This window comes from Rhincodon typus, chromosome 1 (genome assembly GCF_021869965.1).
Source record: "Rhincodon typus isolate 14 chromosome 1, sRhiTyp1.1, whole genome shotgun sequence".
Taxonomy (NCBI): domain Eukaryota; kingdom Metazoa; phylum Chordata; class Chondrichthyes; order Orectolobiformes; family Rhincodontidae; genus Rhincodon; species Rhincodon typus.
Window position 1 is genome coordinate 132,536,880 of NC_063332.1, and position 25,470 is coordinate 132,562,349.

General features: G+C 41.5%; 1 protein-coding gene across 1 annotated transcript; it reads right to left on the reverse strand.

The window, feature by feature from the left end:
- Nucleotides 1-4,441: 4,441 nt before the first annotated feature.
- On the reverse strand, nt 4,442-23,395 carry ednraa (endothelin receptor type Aa). The gene is made up of 3 exons (XM_048606922.1): nt 22,152-23,395; nt 21,464-21,576; nt 4,442-4,658 (listed from the first exon to the last, which is right to left on the reverse strand). The coding sequence occupies exons 1-3, from the start codon at nt 22,653-22,655 to the stop codon at nt 4,442-4,444; spliced, it is 834 nt and encodes a 277-aa protein (XP_048462879.1). The 5' UTR covers nt 22,656-23,395.
- Between the last annotated feature and the right edge of the window lie 2,075 nt (nt 23,396-25,470).

Consider the following 25,470-nt stretch of genomic DNA (forward strand, 5'->3'; position numbering starts at 1 on the left):
AATTATCAGCACCAGCATTGTTGAGACATACCACACTATTAAAAAAAATACTATGTACACTGGAATGGATGAAGCTTTTGGCATGCATAATCGGTATCTCTCACTTATTAAAGCAACTCCACACAGTTGATGTGTGAACAGACTGAGCTTCCTGGCAAGACAGTTCTTTAGTTGCCCTTTCTTTAAATAGTTGTTTGATGTTAATATTTTATGGTAGTTTTGTATAATGTTTCTATACCAGATTTTGCTTTTCTCTTGTTTTTGTTTTTAAATAAGACCTTCTTTTAATATTTGGAAAAACAGCAGCAAAATCAGCAAAAAGGCAGCAGTAAACAAAAAGACATTTCTGGAGAGGCAGGGCTAGTCAGGCAGCAATGTTCAGACTTTCTACACTTAACAAAAACAGAAGTTGCTAGAAAAGCCAAGCAGGTCTGACAGCATCTGTGAAGAGAAATCAGAGTTAATATTCTGAGGAAGTGTCAGTGGACCCGAAACATTAACTCCGATTTCTCTTCACAGATGCTGCCAGACCTGCTTGGTTTTTCCAGCAACTTCTGTTTTTGTTTCTGATTTTCAGCATCCACAGTTCTTTTGGTTTTTATTTTCTATACTTAACTCTGCATGAACCGTCACCAGAAGTCACTTGTCTTATTTATTCTTCAGTTAGAGTGAGTGCTGACAACCTCACCATTATGTCTACTACAGAATACTGGACTTCATATAAAATGCGCAAAAAATAACAGAACATGAGCCTGAAAGGAGATGCTGGAGACACTGAACCTGAAAAAGTATATTGCATAGATTAATTATTGGTGACATTCATTCCCTATCATCTTCCAATCTTGATGATCTTTGGTGATTCTGTCCATTAAAGTGTTCTTGTTGAGTTTGAAGATATTTGACAATTATTGTTTCCAAATGATTTTTCCCAACATATTCCCACATCAAAACAGATTTCAAAACAAAACTCAAGAGATCAGAAGCCACCACAGACAATCGTATCAAAAGCCCACATGGAATATCAGCATTAGCAGATGTTTGAAACCAAAGCAACTGAAAAATATTTAATCTCAGAATATCCTTTCTAACCAGAATTTTCCATGCCCAACTCCAATTTGGAAACACAGTACCATCCCACTTGGTCAACATGTAATCATGTGGAGTAAAATTTACATAAATGAGGACTGTATTGAGATCTTAAAGTTAAGCCAGCACACTAATGGACAAATTGTTTGAAAGGTTCACAGGATTGGGTGATGCACAAATGTTACACCCAATTTTACTCTCCATTGAGATCAATGGGATGGGTTTGGGGGGGTGGTGGGGAAAGCGGTTTCCTGATATTTCCAACTTAAAATTAAGGTTAAAATGTGACAAAGCCTTTTACGAGGATTTTAAGCTTGATAAAATTCCACATGGGTTGAATCTTGCTGGTGGGGTAATTTCCTCAAGTTGCTACTTATTTGTATATCAGTGCCTTTCATTCCAGCTATTTTCCTTTCTAAAATTGCAAACTAATAATTCAATCAAAAAAAAACTTATTTGATGCTGAAGAGGGTCTAAAATAAAAAAAAGTTAGTGAATGTTGATCCTGTATCTCATGTTCTCTCCCTATAAGGATAAAGCAGGAACGTGAGGTTGTTGACTTGCTTGCCGAGCTGGCTTGTTTTTGTTCAGACGTTGCATCACCATGCTAGGTGATATCATCAATGAAGCCTCTGAGGAAGTGATGTTATTCTACTCCGCTTGGAATTTATACCGTCTAGTCCACTACTCACCATAACAGACCAGATAGTATAAATTCCAAGCGGAGTAGAATAACTCGCTTCATCGGAGGCTCCACTGATTATGTCACCTAGCATAGTAACGAAATGTCTGCACAAAAACAGGCCAGCTCGGCGAGCAAGTCAACAACCTCACCCACAACCCGAGTTACAGATCTTTGCCAAAACTGTAAACACCTTCGGGCGTATCATGCTAAAAATTGCTGGACAATGGGAAACCTTTGCCAACTGACTGAGCTCTACTCGTGAACAACTTCACTTTCTCCATGAATGCCTCGGGAACCGGGTACTGCCCCGCAGCATGAATTACAAGCCTCCACTCAACAACCCACATGCATATAAAATAGCTGAACAGAACCGACTTGGATTGCTACGAGCAATGATTAATGATGTCCATAACTGACTCCACAGGTACGAACGAGAAATTGCGTGCCAAAAATCACAGTATCTAAACACTGGACCAGCAGTGGCCTACAATCCTAGAACAGGCCATCACCATCAATCAACACAAAACCATAACTAAGAAGAGACACAAGTTACAGGAGAAACTCACCAAACTGATCCACCACAAAGACAAGGGCACATGGATAAGAAACCTATGCAGCAGACAACTCACAGAAACTGAGAAAGCTGTCCTATTACACGGACTGAACTATAACCACAAAGATGCGAACAGAACAGACTTCGTGGCCGCCATGGAGACTACATTAAAAGACAACAGACTCACGGACGAAATACACCATGCCATCCGACAAAGTATAATCCCCACGCTACACAGAAGGAACAAAGGGGACAACCTGAATGCATCAGAGAGAAAAGCACTAGACAAACTCAAGACAGACAAGAACATTATAATCCTACCAGCATACAAAGGGCGCATGACTGTCATTATGAACAAACCAGACTATGTTAAGAAAACACAGGCATTGCTTGCAGATACAACCACTTACCAACAGGTGGCGATAGACCCAACACCACAGCTAGGTAATAGGATCAGCCAGACCCTGAAGAGAGTAAAGGATGCAGGACAGATAACAAAGACGGCTACATGAAAATGAAACCAGAAGGCACAAACACCCCCCGCTTCTATGGACTTCCTAAAGTACACAAAGCAGAAATCCTCCTCAGACCCATTGTTTCCCTACCAGGCACACTTTTACACAAACTGGCCAAGGACCTACAACAGAGATTGAAACACCTAGTCAACAGATCACCCATTCCATCCACTCAACCCAAGAATTCCTCAATATCCTCAAGAACATAAATATTAGCGATGATGAGATTATGGTATCCTTTGACGTCACAGCTTTATTCACATCAATCGACATCCCAGTAGCCAAAGAAACAGTGGTCACATTACTAGAGGAAGCAGCAATGCAGACCAGCAGTTCCATCAGCAATGACAACATACTTAAACTACTAGACCTGTCCCTCACCACACACTTCATCTTTAATGGTCAAGTATACAAACAGATCAATGGTTCATCAATGGGTTCACCCATCTCAGGACTCATTGCAGAAGCAGTCATGCAAAGACTAGAACACACCGCCCACCCTCGCATTCAACCTAAACTGTGGATCCAGTACATAGACAACACTTGTGTCATCATTAAATGCAACAAATTAGAAGAGACCCACTGCCTCATCGCCAATGTAATCGCAGGAATTAAATTCACAAGGGAAGAAGAAAACAACAATCAACTTCTGTTTCTGGATGTTAAAGTTGAGCGTATGACCAACGGGGAATTCCAAACCTCAGTATATAGAAAAGCAACCCACACTGATCAAATCCTCAACTTCCACAGCAACGACCCCAACATCCACAAGCAAAGCTGCATTAGGACACTATTTAAATGGGCCAGGACACACTGTAACACTCTGGAACTGCTAAGAGGAAGAGCACCTATACAAAATCTTCGCTATCAACGGATATCCCTGCAACTTCATCCACAGATGCCTACTAAACAGACAACAACAAGAGGACACAGTATGCCCTAACGCACTGGCCACACTGCCCTACATCAAGAACATATTGGAACTGACAACAAGACTCCTAAGACCACTAGGAATCATGGTAGCACACAAGACCATAGCCACTCTACGACAAACACTCAAGGATTAAAAACTCCATTCCCACAACATGCAGAAACAACGTGGTTTACAAAATACCATGCAACGACTGCCACAAAAATTAAATTGGACAGATAGGAAGGAAACTAGCCATCAGAATATATGAACATCAGCCAGCAGCAGAATGTTATGGCGAACTCTCCTTAATATTGGTACACTCAGACAATGAAGATCATCAGTTCAACTGGGATAAGGTAACCATAGTAGCCCAAGCCAAACATAGATATGCACAGGAATTCCTAGAGGCATGGTTCTCCACTCAAAATGCAATCAACAAACATATAGAATTGGACCCCACATACAAACCCATACAGATCAAAACGAGAAATGACACTACTCACTATAATGGACCAGACAGTATAAATTCCAAGCAGAGTAGAACAACATTGCTTCAGCGGAGGCTCCACTGACTATATCATGAAATGTCTGAACGAAAACAAGCCAGCTTGGCGAGCAAGTCAACAATCTCACCCACAACCCGAGCTACAGATCTTTGCCAAAACTTTAAATAAAGCATTTACTAATCTTTAGAAATATAATTTTACCCGGTTAAACTCTGTTGTTGGTAGAAGAAGGCACACATTGTAGCTTCGTTCACCGTATTCCAATGTTACTATATCAAAAGCAACAGCCTCAGGAACAGCCAAGAGGCTAGCGAGAATCCAGATACCAATGATCTCTAAGGCTGTCAATAGAGGCACTCCAATCCCCTGAACCCGGCTCCAGGAGACAACAGCCCGATACCTGTTTCAAAACAACAGGAGCCACGTTTAGTTAATCATAACAATCCCTTACATTTATCTTTACCTTGTACATTCTACACAAAGCTCCAAGTGGCAAATATACAATACAACATAATACTAGAGTGTACGACAATATATAAAAGTGTACTAAAGTGTTCCAATTAGAACCAGTTCATTAACAATATTTGACATTCAAAATCCATTACTGTCTGAAAGTATACAGCCATGCTTGTTGTAAAGAGTTACATTCTGTAAGATTTACATAGTACAGAAATATGCCATTCAACCCAACTGGTCTGTGCTAGCACTAAGGATGTATTACAGCCTCCTCACACTTTAATTATCACATTTAAGCCAAACACTCTCTCCATCAACTTCATTCTCATATACTTATCTAGCCCCTACTTAAATGCACCTAGCCATTTGTTTCAGCTGCTCTATCGCGTAGTAAGTTCCATATTCTCACCATCCTTAGAGTAAAGAAGTTTCTCCTGAATTCATCACTGGATTGATTATTATACTTGTCTCATATTTATTACGTCATTCCAGATGTGCCAATGGAGAAGAAATTTGGGCAAAGTGATCAGTATTTCAGAATTATAGTCCATTTTCCAAATGCAGTCTCTGAGCACAATTTCACACTCAATACAAGTATAAATCTAAACGTGTCCTCAGAAGCATTGACTGATCTTATACTCCCAAGTTGTAATGCAGTGGATGACTGAATAAAGTTGGAACACTGATGTACAGCTTCTAGTTCTAAACTCTCTGGATCTTTGTTTGGGGTGGCTCCTCTGTCTAGCCATCAGGCCAAGGACTGTCAAATTCTTGTCTGCCATCCTGTGTGAGGGCAATGTGCCTCACGAAAGGAGGCCTTCAGGCCAGCAGATGTTGAGCAAGGGGTTCAGGTTGAATCCTTCAGTGAAGTCAGTGTACAGAAGGATGCAACGTTTCGGAAAGTGGTCACTTTGAAAACATTGGCCATGACGGTCAAGAAGAACAGTTTTCCAGCATTTATTTTTCATTCCACATTCAAAGCCACATTTACCTACATTGGCAAGCAACTGTAAATAGACCTATTGTAGCACAGGAACCTGTAAAAAATCTTTTTTGCTGACCCATATACTCTAGTAGTATTAATACACGAAATTCTGATAAATTGAACCTACCATTTATACCAGCATCAAAAAATGATGGATTTTTGGGCGTTTCTTTTTTCTCTAAACGTTGGTATTGTTAGCAAAGCCAGTATTTATTGGCCATCCCTGACTATCTTTGAGAAGATGGTGTCGAGCTGCCTTCTTGAAACACAGTATTCCATGTGGTGTAGGCATACCACAGTGCTGATAGGAAGACAATAACAGGATTTTTACCTAATGGTAACTGCATGACAATATAGTTCCATGTCAGGATAGTGTGAGATTTGAAGAGGAACTTGCAGGTGATACTGTTCTCATGCATTTGCTGCCCTTGTCCTTTCAGGTAGACAATAGGTTTAGAAATTGTTGTTGAAGAAATTTTGCAAATTATAACTGTGTATTTTGTAAATGGTGCATACTGCAGCCAAGATGCACCAGTGGTGGAGAGTGATTGATAAAGTGCCGATCAAGAGGTTGCATTGTCCAGGACGATGCTGCACTGTCCAAACTGCACTTATCTAGACAAATGAAGAGTTTTCTATCGCACATCTAACTTGTACATTATAGATGGTGGACAGGTTTTGGGGAGCCAGGGGACGTGTTACTCAGTGCTGGATTCCCAGCTTCTAAGTGTGGAGGTGGTATTAGGTATGTTCCCATCCCTATCTTCTTGGTGTGGGTGTTCTTTAGGTGTTTATATAGTCAATTATGTTTGAAGTCTATTATGTCTGATTGAACGAGAAGACACTTGTAAAGTAAACAAGATGAAATTTACAGGTTATAATCTTTATGTTACCACAAAGACTGCTGGTAAGATGTAGTCTTAGTTTTGCCTCCTGTGAGATGCTACTTTACTCTCCCGCCAAACCCTCATTACATCATTACTTTAGTACTCAATCTGTAACCTCATGGGCCCGGCATATTCCCCACTCAACCATTACCAACATGCCAGTGGATCAACCCTAGTTCAATGGAGAGTGCAGGAGGGCATGCCAGGAGCAGTACCAGGCATACCTGAAGATGAGGAATCAAGCTGGTGAAGCCACCAAACAGGACGACTTGCACGCCAAACAGTGAAAGCAGCAAATGATAGATGGGGCTAAGTGATCCCACAACCAATGGATCAGATCTAAGCTCTGCAGTCCTGTCACATCCAGTGGTGAATGGTGGTGGACATTTAAACAACTAACTGGAGGAGGAGGCTCCACAAATATCCCCATCCTCAATGATGGAAGAGCCCAGCACATCAGTGCAAAAGATAAGGCTGAAGCATTCGAGCAATCTTCAGCCAAAAGTGCCAAGTGGATGATCCATCTTAGCCTCCTCCAGTGGTTCCCCAGCATTACAGATACCAGTCTTCAGCCAATTAGATTCACTCCACGTGATATCAAGAAACGGTTGGAGACACTGGATACTGCAAAGGCTATGGGGCCCTGACAACATTCCAGCAATAATATTGAAGACTTGTGCTTCAGAACTTGCTGCTCTCCTAGCCAAGCTGTTCCAGTACAGTTACAACACTGGTATCTACCCGACAATGTGGAAAATTGCCAAATTATGTCCAGTACATAAAAAGCAGGACAAATCCAACCTGGCCAATTACCACCCCATTAGTCTACTCTCAATCATCAGTAAAGTATCATCAACAGTGATACCAAGCAGCACCTGCTCAGTGATGCCCAGTTTGGGTTCCACCAAGACCACTCAGCCCCTGACCTCATTACAGCCTTGGTTCAAACATGGGCAAAAGAGCTGAATTCCAGAGGTGAGGTGAGAGTGACAGCCCTGGATATCAAGGTTGCATTCGACTGAATGTGGCATCAAGGAGACCTAGCAAAACTGGAATCAATGGGTATCAGGGGGAAAACTCTACGATGGTTGGAATCATACCTGATACATAGGAAGACGGCTGTGGTTGTTGGAGGTCAATCATCCCAGGACATTTCTGCAGGAGTTACAGTAGTGTCTTAGGCTCAACCTTCTTCAGCTGCTTCATCAATGACCTTCCCTCTATCATAAGGTCAGAGGTGGGGATGTTCACCAATGATTGCACAATGTTTAGCATCATTTGTGATTCCTCAGATACTGAAGCAATCCATGTTCAAATGTAACAAGATGTGTACAATACCCAGGCTTGGGCTGAAAAGTGGCAAGTGACATTTGCACAACACAAATGCCAGACTATGACCATCACCAATAAGAGACAATCTAACCACCGTCCCTTGATATTCAATGGTGTCACCATCACTGAATCCCCCAATATCAACATCCTGGGTTTTGTCATTGATCAGAAACCCAACTGGACTCACCACATAACCACAGTGGCTACAAGAGCAGGCCAGAATCTGGGAATACTGCGGTGATTAACTCATCTCCTGTCTCCTCAAAGCCTGTCCACCATCTCCAAAGCACAAGTCAGGAGTGTTGATGGAATTCTTCCCACTTGCTTGGATGAGTGCAGCCCCAACAACACCCCAGTAGCTTGACACCATCCAGGACAAAGCAGCCCGCTTGATTGGCACTACATCCACAAGCATCCGCTCCCTCCACCACCGACGCTCAGTAGCAGCAGTGTGTATTATCTACAAGATGCACTCAGAAGCACCTTCCCAACCCACGGCCACTTCCATCTAGAAGGATGAGGGCATCAGATATATGGGAATACCACCACCTCCAAGTTCTCCTCCAAGCCACTCACTATCCTGACTTGGAAATATATTGCCGATCCTACGTTGTCGCTGGGGGAAAAACCTGGAATTCCCTTCCAAATAGCATTGTGAGTCAACCCACAGCAGGAGGAATGCAGAGCTTCAAGAAGGCAGCTCACCACCACCTTCTCAAGGGCAACTAGGGATGGGCAAGAAATACTGGCCAGGCAACAAAAGCCACATCCCACAAATGAATAGGAAAAAAACCCTTTCATACCAATGTACAAAATTTCCCCCCAAACTTTTTATAATACCCATTATTACATTTAATACTATCCCATCTCCCTTCAAGTCTTAGACTTTACACATTCAGATAGTTTGAGGTTTCACTATCCTCTCTAAATGTATTCTGTTCAGACTTGGAAGAATGATAGTTCGTTAGGTAGATGTTAGTCGTCTTGGACAGTCTTCCTGATAGTCTCTGTTTCAGGTTTACCATTCAGTTCATCCTAATCGATAATCTGAGGATGGCCTGACAGTATTGGGATGAGGTACCTGCAGTTCCCTAGTATGGCTGCTTTGACATACAAACAGTATATAATCTCGCAATTTACACCTCTTGACTATTGTACATTTGCTGCTTAAATCCCTGATCCGCACCTGTTACCCTGATCCTAGCATGAAGTAACCACATCAAGAACACCTTGTATGTTGCGATTATTTCATTTAAGATTCCGATAACTGCTTCCATGTTCGTTGTGTGCAATTTCTTAACTTTGATCCATCAGGAGAAATAATAATAATGAGATAAGCCTTTCCATCAAATACAGACAAATTCTTCCACACTTATTGCTAAGGTCTATTTGGGAATTTAGTGGGCGTTAAAGGCTCATTTTATTCAGGTCTGTGGATGTCACTTGTCTGACAACTGCCAATGAGTTCTTCAATGTCGTTGGAGATCCCAGGCCAGCATACTGAGAACTGGGCTCTGGCTTTGCACTGGGTGATTTCCAAATGCTCTGCTGCAGCTCCCCAAGATGTCCTCTCGAAGTGAAGCTGGGATGACGAGTTATAGAATCATAGAGTTGTACAGCATGGAAACAGACCTCGTCCAACTCGTCCATGCCGACCAGATATTCTAAATTTGCCATCAATTGACCCATATCCCTCTAGGCCCTTCGTAATTATATACCCATTTAGCTGCTTTGAGCTGCACTCACCTCCACCACTTCCTCTGGCAGCTCATTCCATACACGCACCACCCTCTGCGTGAATAAGTTGCCCCTTAAGTCCCTTTTATATCTTCCCCCTCTCCCTTTTCCCCTTAAACACACGCTTTATGCTTTTAGACTCCCCTACCCTGGGAAAAAGATCTTGGCTATTCACCCTGTCCACGTCCCTCACGATTTTACAAACCTTCATAAGGTCATCCATTGTCCTCTGATGCTCCAGGGATAAAAGCCCCAGGCTTTTCAGCCTCTCCCTATAGTTCAAACCCTCCAATCCTGGCAGCATCCTTGTAAATCTTTTCTGCACCCTTTCATATTTAACAACATCTTTCCTATAGCAGGGACACCAGAATTGAATGCAGTATTCCTAAAGTGACCTAACCAACATTCTGTACAGCCGTACATGATATCGTCATTCATCGTACACTAGTATGTCATCAACAATGAGAAAATTATTGTTGTGTATGAAATATATTCACATGGTCACACTACTGAGCCTTTGGTGTTGTAGAATCAAAGAGTCATACACTGCAGAAAAGGCCCTTTGGCCCATCACATCTGCACTGATATAACTACAACTGTGGCCAACCCTCGGTGCAACACATGAATGGTAAGACATTTGTAGTCTCTCTTTTTTTGTGTTGAATCTGGTTAAGCTGATTGTGCTTTGCTGGACATTGTGTCATCATTGTCTGGGTTTATGACTCAATTTCCTGGATGAAATTAGCATCATGGCAAATAACACAGTCAAAGATTGCTCTGATCTGTCATTGCCTGCAGTTTTCACTATGTGCGCATTGTAAGCAAACGTTTTGAGACAAAGTCAATAGTTTTATATTTTTGGAGGTTCTTTCTCATCAAGTAGAGCAAGTAAAGGTTTGTGATCTGTTGTGATGATCAGTTTTAGAGCAAAGATGTAGTCTGAAAATCTCTCACAAGCTCATATAACTGAGACAGTCTCCTTATCAATCACCACATTTTGTGCTTCTGTATCAGATAATGCAATGATGCCTAAGGATTATTTACTAAACCCATCCTGCTGCTCCTGCAAGAGTACTACTCCTAAACCTGCAGCTGGAGTATCGACTGCAATTATCATTGGACATGAAATATTAAAATGTTCATAACTTTTTTAAAATGTTCTGTTGATGAGGACTCCAACAGCATCCTTGTGTCTTCTGAGGAGTTATGTCAATGGCTCTGTAGTGATTGCTACGTTAGGCAAACGTTTTAGCATCTGGTTCACCAGAACCAACACTGATGATCCTAAACTGACTTTGTAGTGGGGATCTCTGTAATGGCAGTACTCCTTAGAGAATAAGCCATTCTGCCTTCATTGTTGACAATGTGTCTCGAAAAAAGAGATTGTTTGGAGAATTCACACTTGTAATTCATTGCGAGGCCCTCTTCTTGTAAATGCTTTAATATTGCGTGATTTCTGTGATCATACTTGGCAACTTTTGCTTATTGCTCACTATGTTGTCCATGTGGCATATTGCTCAGTCACAAAATATTTTGGCCTCAGTCACCCTCTGTGACAGAGAATTCTACAGGCACACCACTCTCTGAGTGAAGAAATTCCTCCTTATCTCAGTCCTAAAAGGTCTACCTCTTATCTCGAGACAGCAACCCTGGTTCTGGACTCCCCAGGCATTGAGAACATCCTTCTCTTCATCATTCCTGTCTCATCCTGTTAGAATTTTACAGCTTTCTATTATAATTCCCCTTATTCTTCTAAACACTAGTGAATATATGTCTAACCCATCCAATCTTTTCCTGTATATTGGTCCTGTCATCTCAGGAATCAGTCTGGTAAACCTTCTTTACACTCCGTTCATAGCCAGAATTTCTTTCCTCAGATATGGACACCAAACTGCTTACAAAGTCCCTATATAACTGCAGCAAGACATCTCTGCTGCTGTACTCGAATCCTCTCACTATGAAGGCCAACATGATACTTGCCTTGAATTGAATGATTTATTGTAAACTACAGTGAAAAGCTTCAACTGTCAATATAATCCAGCACCATTTTGAATAGTTTAAGAATAAAAAGATATAACTAAAAGAGAGTCTATCTTCGTTCCACCGCCTCCACTGTGAGTCCTGAGCCAGCTCACTGACACCTCCACCTCTTCCACCGCCTTGCTGCTACCCATGTTGGACCCACCAATATAGGAGATGCCACTCTTTAGGCGTAATCACTTCACTGCTGGGCCCACCTTGCCAACTCTGCTGCCGATGCCGAGTCCCATCCCAGACCCACACTGCCCTGCAACCAGGAGGCCCCAGCTCTCCTGCCGCTTTGCCAATGCGAAGTGTCCCTGCTCTGGGCCTACTGCAACCAGGAGTCCCTGGCTCCACTGCCAGGCCAGGCCGCTGCCACCTCACCAAAAGTTCTGCTCTGGCCGCCCTCCTCCGAGCTGTCACCTCGACAGTGCAGCCATCTTGAAATGTCTGCTGTCATCGCCTCCTCCAATCGCTGGAGGAGCTTTGCTGCTGCTGCCAGTTCTGAACATCAGAGGTTGTCCTTGCTGTCTCATCTGCCGCTGCTGCCTCTGACAGATAAGAGACTGCTGCCATTCCAAGCATGGCCCACTCTCGCTGCCGTGCCCTGCCACTGATTGACCCACCGCGAAAGGCTTTAAATTAAAGAAAAATGAACAGAGAAATGAAAGAAAAAGGAAGAAAAAATGCAGAAGGAAAAGACAAAAAAAGAAAGTAGATGGGAGCAGATGAGCCCTAGGCTCAAGAACCTGCCCATAGCCCTGTTACTCCGCCGCCATCTTCCTTGTCTCCTGCTGCATCTGCATGCTTACGTTCAGCGACTGGTCTTATTGCACCTCCCCCTTTCCCAGTCTATCGTCATTCAGACAATCTGCCCGCCTGTTTTTGCCTCAGAAATCAATAACATCACATTTATCCACATTATACTGCAAGTTAAAATAGAACCACAACAGCAGCAACATGCCTCTGGCTGCCTTGAATAGATAAGATTGAGACTTCTGCTCTTCAGTGGGAGAAAGTCATCCTCAAGAGTTACCATACAGCATAAGCAGTCTCATTAGCAACAGATCGGAGTAGTGACCACTGCTGGGACTACATTAAGGCCTCAGAATGAAGACAGCCTTGTTTGCAAGGCCCAGATAAGTCTGGGGTTTTGGATAGAGAAGGATTGGAGAGGAGACAGGAAAGGGTGTGGGAGCAGGGATTGTGCTTTGATGGCCATTCGTGAAGTAACAAAGATGAGGGTAACATCTTGAAGGAGGTACCTCTGATGTACATACGCTGCATAGGGAGAATCACCATAGCTCCTTCAACAGCAATGTCCAATACACAACCCTTGCTGCCTAGAAAGAAACACAGGCATATGGGAGTAACATCATCTGCAAATTTCCCTCCAATCTACACACTTGGGGCTTCACTGTCACTGGGTCAAACATCTGCAACTCCCTTCCAGTACTATGTGTGTACCTACACCATAGGGGCTCAGTGATTCAAGAAGGCAGCTCACCACAACCTTCTCAAGGGCAATTTGGATGAGCAACAAATGCTAATGTTACCACCGGCTGTCATATTTAATGAATAAAATAAATTAAGCGCCACCCATGCCAAGGATCTTGCTGTACTTCTCCTCTGCTCAGTGAATGCCCAATAGCCTGACTGAACTTGCATACCATAGAATCATATACCCTATCACTCTTATGACAGCAGCATCTCCTTTGAGTTTACTTAATGCCTCATGCAGACATTATAGTACACTCTAATTGGTGTGAATTTTATTGTTGGAAAATACAGCAGTGCCTCAGAAACATCCAAGTCAGTTTTATCATGGTTAGATATGTGGGCAAAGCAGGCAGCAATGTGCCTCAGACTGAACATCAGACATGACAAAGAAAAGGAAATACTTTTCCATTTTGTCAACAAAACAGGGGCAGCCATAGAAGAACTGCAATGCAGAAGGGTGATTGTTTTATGGCCTTGTGTACTGACAGGTAGGGAATAGTAATACATGTCATCCTGCGTGCCTCATAAAGATGTATGATGTAAATCAAGAGTATCAAAATGTCTTGATGCACGTTACAGTGATACTTACTTTGGAAGAACTTCATAATTGATTGAAAATCCTGTAATACTTGAACTGAAACGTTCCTATAATGCTTCTGTTTCCAAATTATATAAATGAAGTGTATTTTTGCAAAGACAACTCACCATAAAAGAGCAAGTTATGGCAATAGCAGAAAAGTGAACCAAGTGTTCACAATGGCATGGTGGTGATTATTGGTGTGACTTTAATGTAGATGTGTAGAAGTCTCAGCTGGTGCTCCAAAGAAGAGTGACATGAATTGCATCCATTGTTAACAGCACAAGTTTCACCTGCTGACAAAGTCAATGCAACATTTTTACTCCCTTGTACTTGTCTGTGAATGAGGAGGATGTTTTCTGTCCTCAGGACTGCTCTTCATTTTCGACCTATTTCTTGTGGATCCATGCAGTATGAAATGAAACTAGCCTGACAGCCTTTAGGGAGATAACATTTCAGGTATGTTGTACCACTATTGTGCTTTTGCACTCATTCTTCAATTTCATTGTTTTTACACTAGATTAGGAATACTTTTGTGGAAACGCAAGTGGAGTGACAGACAGCAGGTAGATTCCGAGGTCGCCAGGCTGAGGTACACCTCTGCTGCTTGTGATGGTCTCAATTGCCATAGCAGCAGCCATGGTTGCAGAAAATAGCCCTACTGTCACAAGCGTCATTCATTGAATGTTTCTTGAACAAAAGAATGTAGCTCTTATGTACTGCTGCAGATTGATGGCATTGTGGATACTTCCTGGATAACAACCACAGACCTGCACAAAAAGATTTCTGTAAACAACCAACATCTGATCATTCATTAAGGAGTCTTCCTTTCCTGGAAAGGTTTTCCCTGGGGTTGAAATGAAGATAATCTGTGAACAATATTCAAGGTGATCCAAGAATGAACTTTAGAAAATAAATCTGAGTGGCACTAATTCTGTGACACTGGTCTATTTAAGAATCGATTGGTAAATTTTGTGCATCGGACAGAAGGAATTTCTTACAAAATAACATAAAAGATAAATACTGTGTGGTGACTGGGTTGTGTAAATGCCAATAATACTGGTACATGATGATGAATATCAACTAATATCATGTCATTAGCTCTATTTAACTAACGCAAGGCACACATGCCTTCAATTAAAATTCTTTGGAAAAATGATTTTCAGCTTCTCTCCCCTCATTATTCTTAAAGCAGGATTGCAACTTAAAAGCGTTGTGTTGTCCCAGTTGAATTCCTCACTTTATTGAATAAGTTAAAAAGGTGAAAGGTTATCCATTGAAATCCATTTTTTTCCAGCAACAGATTACAAGATCTTATGTGGTATATATACATTGTTGTATGTAACAAAATAAATGCTACTGACTTCACAACTATGGAAAAATGAAATAAATGAAACTACTATTATGTTAACTGAGGCTTGCAGTAGTTGAGTAGATGCAAAACACAATCCCTCTGCAGTACCCTAGGACAGTTAGCTCTTCTTGAATGTTTGTTTAAATGAAGATTATCAGATTGACATTCCACCTTGTGTGGATGGATTTATAACACAGGCATGTTGCTGGGGTCACAATTTAAGCCAGAAACTAGAAGAGATGAGTTTCCACTAGATTATTATCACAGTACAATTCGATAATGAAGATTTTGGTGCTTATGTCCCATCTCATTTATGGTTTGGCAGCAGTTTGTCAAAGTACTTCCTGGGTTATACTTGGATTGCTACCTCTCCCCGATGGGCCCAGTTGAACCAATGCAAGGATGGAGGAGTGAACGGTGAGAGGCTGAAATTACTTGCAGCTTCCTCCACACTGCAGCTATAATTTGGACAGAAACTCAGAATAGACATAGCCTCTGCCTCGGCCTATTTTAGACCAAAGCACTGAGGAATGGAAAGATAGATTGCAAGAAAGAAATAAGAACATAAGTAATAGGAGGAGGGGCAGGCCATTTACCCCTTGTACCCGCCCTACCATTCAACAAAATCACCGCTGATCTACTCGGGGCCTCAACTCCTCTTTCATGCCAGCTCATTAAAACCGTCAATACCCTAATTTTCAAAAAATCTATCTACCTCTTCTTTAAATATTTTCAGTGATCTAGCCTCTACAACATTCTGGGGTTGAGAATTCCAGGCATTCACTACTCTCTGGGAGAAGAAATTCCTTTGCATCTTTCTTTTAAATGAGTAGATTCTTATTCTGTAAATATGTCCCCTAGTTTGAGATTGCTTCACTGGTAGAAATATCTTTTCAACACCTGCCCTGTCAACATCCCTCAGAATTTTGAATATTTCAATAAGATCACCCCTCATTCCTGAATAAATAAAGCACTAACCTGTTTAGTCATAGATTCATACAGCACTAGTTGTTACTGATAAGTCAATTCTTTCATCTCATGAATCAGCACAGTGAATTTCAGAAGAGATTGAAATCCAGCCTCCAATGCTAATATATCTTTTTTTTAAATACAGGGATCGAAACCATACACAATAATCTAGGTGTTGCCTCACCAACTATACAGTTATATTAAGACCTCCACATTTTTAAATTCCAACACCCAGCAATGAAGGTCTTCTTAATTAAGTAGGCTCATCTTTATTTTCAGCTGATTTGGCCTCTGGCTTCTACTCTCAGAACTCAAAGATCATGATGCTTCTTCTGTGGGGCACATGCCTTTGTTGTAACCCCTTTGGCAGCTTCTATTATTTATTCAGCCCATCTCATGGATAAGGGATGGGTTTGTGACCAGGTCAAAGCAGCAAACTCCCCCTCGCTTTGAGAGTTGTTTTATACATTCGCCACTGCATCAATTTTCTTTCTTTCTTTCTGAGTTTGGAATTCAAATAATTGGCAATCATCACATGCCTTATAAATTTTCATCGAAAGCCAGTCCCTAGAAAAACGCAATTTAAAATAAAATCTGATGTGCGCTGAGGTTAAATATATTGTTTCACAAGTTTCTGCATTTTTTGAGTCAAACCAGAGGTTTACTTTTAAACAGACAGAAAGAAAGCAGATTAGAGAAATATTTTTTCTGTTTTACAAAATGGTTCTCTTGAGGACTCTCAAAGGCCTGTTTATAAAAAAGGCTGTTTGCAATCCATAACTTTCTCAAGTATTTCAGTTAGTATGTTCAACAGGACCCAAGGAGTTCCTATTGGCCACTTTGAAATAGTTCTTTTTATTTCCTTGGGACTGGCCTGTACCTCTTTAAAAAAAACTATAGTGTTTCACAGGCAATATCCTGCATACCAAACAACAAAGGTTTTGTTGAAGAACAGAGACTGTATTACTGCCCTTAAAATCCAATAACAGGGTTAATAAACATGCTGTATATATCCTGCAGCTTCCTTTCTGCCTAACTCTGTCATATTAACATTGACTGAACAGCACGTATTTGGTGCATACCAGTGGTTGACCACTCAATTCCAATAGTTTATGTCTCCATTGAGTCAGCACTGAAATTAATAAAGTATCTAACCTTGGCAGTGTCCTTTTTTAAATTATAGATTATTTTTGTTTGAAAATAATTTGAACAGAAAACAATGCTAAGCATGTATTATAGATGCAGCCTTGCATGAAATATCCAGTAATAAATATCCCATCAACTATAATTTGGACTGAGCCAAAGTAGGAATAGAACAAATGATTAAAGTGGGGAAGTATTTATTTTAAAAATGTAAACAATAGGAAAAGGGAGTTTGCTTTTTAAACTGCAGAGGTGATTCTTAGGTATGCATTATAACAGAGGAACAGTCATGTTCCTATTGAATGGTTGAGCAGACTTGAAGGGCCAAACAGCCCAATCCTGTCATAGTTTCTATGTTTCTACGTGGCCTATGCTTTTCAAATGAACTGAATCCACACTATTCAATCTGAGTTGAGTAAAGTCATAGGTAGAAGAATTGAAGTAGGCCTAAAAATGGGTGAAGGGATTGCAATGCATGACTAAACCAAATCTATTTGTTATGATACAGACGACATATAAACTGCATGTTGCTTTCCCATTTTTATGACTCAGCAGCCAACCAATTCTGTGCACACTGTTGAGTAATCGCACATCTGAAGAAGAGCTTCTAAACCTTGAGAAGCTGCCACAAATTCAAGCTTGAATACTTAAAGGAAGGCAGAACTTCTTCAAGAGGAGATGCATTTCAGTCTGAGGAAATTCTGCCATTCATTAAAAAAGTAACTTGAATTTTGGTTAAGATATGGGAACAACACATGATGAGCAAGAGGGGGCTACAAATCATCCAATAGAGCAATGAAGTACATGAGAGAAAGGTCCCCTATCCACAGGAGGCTGGGCGATCCTCCAGACAGACTCTCAGAAAGCAGTGGAAGCAGATAGCTGTACAAGTCACTGCTAGCAGCGTAGCACTGAGGACCTTGATGTATTGCTGCAAGACATTCAATGATCTCACACAAGTGATCAAGGTCAGTAAATGCCAAACCCTATCAAATTTACCACAAACCAATTAACTATATATCCATAATTCATTTACAAACAATCTCTATAGATTGAAACGCATACTCACATTCATAAGTCACCTCACCCTCACATTGAACACTGTTGTAAGCCTCACACTGACATCTCCCAGCGTGAGCAGACTTCCAGCTATTCAATCATGACAGCTATGTTACCTAAACCGATTGCACCATAGTCACTCATTCACTGACTCACTTCCCTTTATCTTGCAGGACAGGGTGACTTCAAACCAGAGGCAGCAGTACCTAACTGGTGGTGGACATCATGCCATAATGCAGCTAGAAGTCATGCAGCTCTCCATCATTACAGTGGTTATGACTGGTGGTGAAGTTGAAAGAATTAATAATGACAGAATGTTTCTAACTAAATCTCCTCATTACCCAGCAATCTATCAATTTAAATGAAGGAAGTAAAATCAAAAATCTATTTAGGTTTAAAGCTGCAACAATCACAGAATGATTCAATTCTTGAACCATGCTTTGATAAGGGAAACTGTCAAAGTATGACTATCTCACCTCTGACATAATTTGGGAAGAAATAAATTTATCCCATCCTTTCAAATAGCCGGCATTGCTTGCCAAGCATAATTTTTCAGTTCTTAAAGATGTTGAACTTTTTAACTATTAGTAAGCAGCAAATTTAAATCCCCTAATCTTATATTTGGCAGGTGTAGTGTTTATTTATTAAAGTCTCATATACTACTCCCAAATCTCCATTGCTTTCAGAGAGGTGTAAGTGGTAGGAACATGGTAAATCTAACAACAATCCATTACAGTTTAGATTTTCATAGTGGTTTGCACTAGGAGGGCTTTTTAAATCATCGGAACAAGGGGTTTCAGCACTTGAGCTTTAATCTTACTTTCAGTTGTTGCCCAAGGGTGAATGGCAACATCAAATTTTTGCCCAAATTCTTGTAACAATGAGAAATTGTTTGGTTTAGCCAAAATGATATCAGAGCTCTAACTCTGGAAATGCTTCCCAAACACAACACCCATTGTTTTGGCTGGGACATGGTCGGGGGGAGGGAACATGCAGGTTGTACTTTGCACATCTGTAGTTCACAGAGGCCCTTGCAAACGTAAAGGTGCAGCTGCCTTCACAGAGATCCATTCTTTTGCTAGTGGAGGTCTAAAACACCACTTGTCAGATTTATTCTTCTCGGGGAGAAACCTAAAGTTGGTTTTGTTGGATGGGCCCAAGAACATCTTTGGGAGAGGTAGGATGCCTTTTGAGAGATGTCAAGTGCCCTTTGAGATGGTTAAAAGTATACGTAAATATGTAAAACAAATGGATAACATCACTGAAACTGTCAAGCTTGTTAGAACTGCTATGTTGCCAAGGCATTTAAATCATTTAGCCTATATTTTGAAACTCACTATCTGTTGACGTTAACTTGAAGACTATTATCATACCAAGTGAGCTGCATGACCGATTTCACAACCTATCATTGTTACACTGCAGTGAGCAGCTCGCGGTTCGATTGACAAATCTAAGTGGTTATAAAGTTTAAGCATTTGCATTTGTAGCTTCGCTTTATGTTATAAGAGATTAAACATTTGAATGAAATGTTTGCTTTTATAATGGATTAAGCTCTTGAAGGAATGTAACTATGGTGAATGGATTTTTATCAATGCAAGTGTTTATTTATATGCAGTGGACTCTATATTAAACATTCACAACTTCATTTCATTTACCCTCAGGATGGGGACTGAGATCCGCTATAATGAGTGAGCAGTCAGCATATGGCATTTAGGGTAAAGGCTTGTGGGGTGGTGAGCATAGGTTCCATGAGTTGGCACTAAATTGGAACTGGCACCACAAAGAAACATGAGTGGTAAAAGGGCATGTGGGATATGAGGGGCCATGAGAGTGGGCAGAGTGGCATGAGGTTGGCACAAAATGTATGAGAGGCCATGGGGATGGGTAGAGCGACATAGGTTGAATAGACAATATAAGAGGCACTAGGACGTTTGGTGAGACCTTGAGGTTGCAGGCATGGGGCACGGGGAGTGTACGGGGAGTGTAAAGAGCTGTGAGGGTTGTTTCTTGGTATAGATGTTTTACAGTTGCAAGCAGGTCCTACAGAAGAGAAGCCAGCATTTCATATATCCCACTTCCACACACAGCAGCCTTATGGTAGCCTGTGCAGTGTTTCCTGGCAGTGGACTGAACTCCTATTAACACACATCCCCAGAAGAAAAATTAAAACATCCAAGGTACGTTCCCTCAAGATGGGTTTGCAGAGCTGGAAATTTTCTTAAATTTCCTTGTTCTCCAGATCTCAGGTGGAACGATTCAGGCTAATATCTGATTCATGTGAAGTTAGTCTTATCCATAGACCTCAAACTTTAGAACCTGCCCTAAATGAAATTGTCAGTTTACTGCAATTATTGTCAAGTTGTAGGCAATTTGGTGGACCTCAGTCAAATTAGAACTGGGTTGAGATTTCGAATACATTTTGATTCCAAGAATGACTGTCAAAATTTGTCTGGATTAGATAAAAATTGAGTTCTCCGGAGTGAGACAATGTAGTGACCGTAAAAACATAATACAAACTAAATGCAAATAAAAGCAAAATATAGAGTTGCAGCACTTAGCAATTACTATCTTTTTAATATGTTGTATTTTAGGGACTCAAGAATGTGATTTAACTTCCTCTACAGTAACATTAAGAGTGGGAGAGAGTCATCAAATTGCAGAGTTTCAGTAAGTTTTAAACAATAGCAAATATCTTTTAAAAAGTTTAATATCAACAATCTAAAAGAACAGCTTACCATAACACGCTCATCAGCTTACAACAATGTAAAACGATATAACTTGAAAGCACAGGCATATTTATAAATAAAACTTATTTTATAAAACATGGTGACATAAATGTACATTAAAAAATACCATTGCTGAACTTATTTTAGTAAAACTCAAATAAATAATTTATGTTTTTATTAACCACTGGTATTCAAAGAAAAAAATAAATTCTGAGAGGAATGAACTTCAGATTCCCATGTAACCAGATTTTGTTTCTTTAAGAGATTCTTTTTCTGTTTTTGATGTTTAGCGCCAGGAACATATTGTAAAATGTCAAGATAACATATTCCTGGCCTCACTGTTGATGAACATATTAAAAGACAAAGCCTTGACTAGCTCGCAGAATCAGAAATTGTCACAGAATATGCTGTTGTGACAAATTAAAAAAAAGCTTTGGAAATATAATTGTGAGGCCTACCTGTCCACACTGAGTGCGCATAGACTCAGGCCTGTGATCCCCACTGAAATTTTTTGCAAGAAAGGTACCAGCTTGCAAACAACAATACCAAAAGGCCATTCTGAAGCCAGAAGCTGGAAGAGACAATTGACAAAGGACACAAATGTCAATGAATGCACTCAAACAGATTGGAAAAAAAAGTTAACAAATGAGGCAGAGAATGTAAAAAAAAAGATAATTTATTCTTGGTTCTGGTTAGAATATTTAAAGAGATAAATGATAAAAGTTTTTTTTAAAACGGATAGAAGAAACCACAAATGTGTTATGTCAAATATCAAAGTGAAAGTAGTTTAAAACCATATGTGGAGACATAGGAAGCTGCAAGGCATAGGAGGAACTAATTTAGAAAGATAGAAATATTGAATGAAGGAAGAAGGCCAGGTTAACATCAAAAAATGAGAAAGTTTGTAAAATTGTTACAAATAAATTGAAATACTCAGTACTATCAGGCTTAAAACCCTTTGGTTCTTTTGCAACGTTAGGAACTAAAATAGAAAAGTTAAAAACTGCATCATAAAAGTCGAAAAGAACCAAAATGAAGAAAGCAGGGAATGTAGTTCCCTTGAGACAAGAATGAGAGGACAGTTCAGGAGTGAGACTAAAGGGGTTGTACACGAGTGGAGACGCCACGGGAGAAGAGCAGACGTACCTTATAGACATGGAAAGGGATGTCGATCGTGATGTAGAACAAGTCTCCCAGGGCCAGGCTTCCAATCAACAAATTGGGACCATTCCTCATACATTTATTTTTATAGATAATCCTCAGCAAAGTCGCGTTGCCGATCACCCCGACGACGAAAATGGCACAAGAGAGGCCGGCAGTAATGTATCGGAAGGTGGGGTTGCTGCGGGTGGGATAGTAGCAGGAGGAAGGGATATCACTGTCACTGGTTGAGGTAGTATTGCCATTGGTTGTGTTGGAGTTATCCGTCGTCGCCGTTACATCGGGAAGACCGGTTCCCCGTTGAGACAACCCCAGGCCGGGCTGGACCGTGGGCAAGTGGAATAAATCCAGAGAATTGGGACCTGAATGAAACTTCCCCCAAGTCTCATTTTCAGTTAGCAGAAATTTTTCGGCGGTCATCTGTGATAATCCAAAGCCAAAAAATACAGAAATCCAGAACAGAGTCAGGCAAACACGCAGCAGCTGCATTCTCAACAAGTGCAGGGACGGAGGGAGACAGGGAGCAACAATAATACAAGACACACTCACAGGAATAGCGGCTACAGTTCACGGAGCATCCACACTTAATCGGTGAGATTCAGCGGACCTTGGCAAATGCTCTTTCTTTCTCAGCACTGTCCCTCTGTCAGTCTGAGTGTGAGTGGGAGACTGGTGGATCAGGCGGTACTGCTCCCACTGAGAGGCAGCTCACAGTCTGACAGTCTGTCTGAGTTAAGTCCTGCTCCGAGTGAGTCTGACTGAGGGAGGGAGTAAGTGACTGAGTGAGTGCTGCTGCCCTCCAGTCTGTCTGAGTGAGTGAACGAATGTGTGAGCGCTGCTCCCAGTGAGTTTGACCGAGCGACGGAGTGAGTAAGTGACTGAGTGAATGTTGCTCCCAGTAAGTCTGACTGAGGGACGGAGAGACTGAGTGAGTGCTGGAACAGGCGCGGCTGTTCCTAGCATCTCAACTCACCGCCGGATGGAGCTTGGCCAATGACGTTCCTGACTTTTTCAAGCTCCCAAAAACGGAGCGACGTGATAGTGGAGGGTAGAGAGAAGGAGAGAGACCCAGACAGAAAGTCAACAGCCTCGCCCATCTCCCAGGCTCCGCAAGAACCCATCCGGCTCGCTATCGGACAGGGAGGATTGAGGGGGGATGGGGGGAGGGGGCGGAGGTATCAGACACTGACCCTAGCAACAAAGTCCCAGCAGCAAAAGTGTACTGTCTTAGATCGGCATGTTAAGACACTGCACGCACAAAGGAAGATTGGAAACTTTTCGTTTATTTTAAATCAGATGTTTTGAACCATCGGAAAGAGTTGTGAAAACGCATGGCTCATGCTCAAGCTGCCTCACGTAAATATCGCGGCACTCGTAATAAACTATTCTCAACCTGCTTTATCTTAGTGACCAGCCGCGCACACTGAGCCCTAGTCTCAACTCGGCGTTATATTCAAAGCAGATGAACATATCTGCTGATGTGAAGCGGAAGTCTTTAGAAAACCCTTCAACAACCTTTCCTCTGTTCCACAAATAGTTGGTGAATCTCATGGACCCATCATTCCCGCCTTCCGGTAACCAGTGGGAAAGCACAATATCCGCAAACTCTTGATTCGGCTTGTTTGAAACCTTGAATTTATCAAGTGGAGGTTTTCTATCTGTTTCAAAAACATTAAATTAGTAGAGAAAACAGCTAGCTCTGGGGTGCTTCACATAACGGGAAACGGGGTAAGCTCAAAATGAATAGGAAAGTTCGTTAAAAAAAACATAAAATGTGAGAATTTTCAAAAGAAGCAAAAAGGGAGACAAGGGGTGGGAGCATGAGGGAGAAAGTTTCAGGAGTGGCGTTCGACTTGGCTGAAGACCCTGACCCCAGTGGTGGAGGTGAGAATGACCCAAAAAACCAGACTGCGAGGACTCAAGGGATAACAAGATGTAGAGCTGGATGAACACAGCAGGCCAAGCAGCATCAGAGGAGCAGGGGTCTAGGCCCGAAACGTCAGCCTTCCTGCTCCTCTGATGCTGCTTGGCCTGCTGTGCTGTGTTCATGCAGCTCAAGTCTTGTTATCTCAGATTCTCCAGCATCTGCAGTTCCTACTATCTCTGCGAGGACTCAATGCAGGAGCAGAATGTGGAGTTAGAATGGAATGTAGAAGTAGGATGGAGGATACATGTTAGTGGGGATTTAAAAAGGAGTTTGAATGGGAAACACGGAGTGAGTCATTGAGAATGAGGGATGGGGCCATTAAATGAACAGGACTTAGTTCGGACTGCAGTAGGAGCAGAGAGATTTGGTGCATAGGTGTAAGTAAGTGGGTTTAATAAAAGGATAAGCTTAGTTTAGAGTGGAATAGGTTTGTTTGGATATGTGACCATGGCATGAAATACATGGCAAAGGAGCAGAGTCTAAGTGTGTATTACATTTCTCAGCATCTGAAAGCAACCTTATTCCATGCCCGATGAAAATGCAATTGAGGGATGCATACATCTCCAAAAGAGGTGCTGCCTAAGGATAGCACCTTGATGAGCTTTGTACGTGAACAGGGAGGAGGCATCAATGGTGAGGGCAATGTCCTGGAGCTGGACAGTGGAGGACATCTGGAAGAGACAGGTAACCTGGTTTGTTGTATTAAATGCAGGGAAACAGTGGAGGAGAACAAAAAGATGATAAACAGCAGTCACACAAAATTCATTTTTGACTTCCAAAATTGAACTAAGGGGATTCAGACTGGAGTGTGACAAGAAGTGTCCAAAACCTCAGAGATGAAAGACAGTTTTGCAATGAGGAATTATTTGCAGTTGATCTGTGGGTGGGAGAGCAGATTTATGTTGGGGCTGCTGGAGAATGACTGGACTTTTGAAAGGACGGGGGATGGTTCCTGAATGCATGGAATTGTTTCCCAAACACCTCATTCAGGAAGGGGAATATAGTTGCTGGGAGGTAGGGAATGGCAGATTGCCCTCATGGAAGTTGAGTTTGATCTTCTCAACTTTCTGATGTGCTCAGGACTGCAGGTTTAGATTTAAGGGAGTTTTATCAATAGTTCAGTCATTGAGGGTGAGTGGGAGAGTTCAAACCAACCATTATGACGTATAAAGTGAAAATACTACAGGATAGGTGGATGGTGAATAAAAGTCTGCTGACACAGATTGAGGATGTGTTGAGTGCAATTCCTTGGAAGCCACCACTGAGAAGTGATGGCTACAAAGAAGTAGCAGGGAGGTTTCAGCACAGAAGGCATCTTCTGTGTGGAAAATCCAAGCGATTAAAGGTGTTCGAGTTTAAAGGGACTTACAGAAAGTC

Bases quoted from the DNA above. Each gene is read 5' to 3' on its own strand.
- ednraa (XM_048606922.1), bottom strand. From the start codon at position 22,655: ATGCAGCTGCTGCGTGTTTGCCTGACTCTGTTCTGGATTTCTGTATTT. The intron at 21,577-22,151 runs GTACGTCTGCTC...TGTCTCTTCCAG, and splicing joins TCCCTTTCCATGTCTATAAG to CTTCTGGCTTCAGAATGGCC. The intron at 4,659-21,463 runs GTAGGCCTCACA...GTTTTGAAACAG, and splicing joins TGCGCACTCAGTGTGGACAG to GTATCGGGCTGTTGTCTCCT.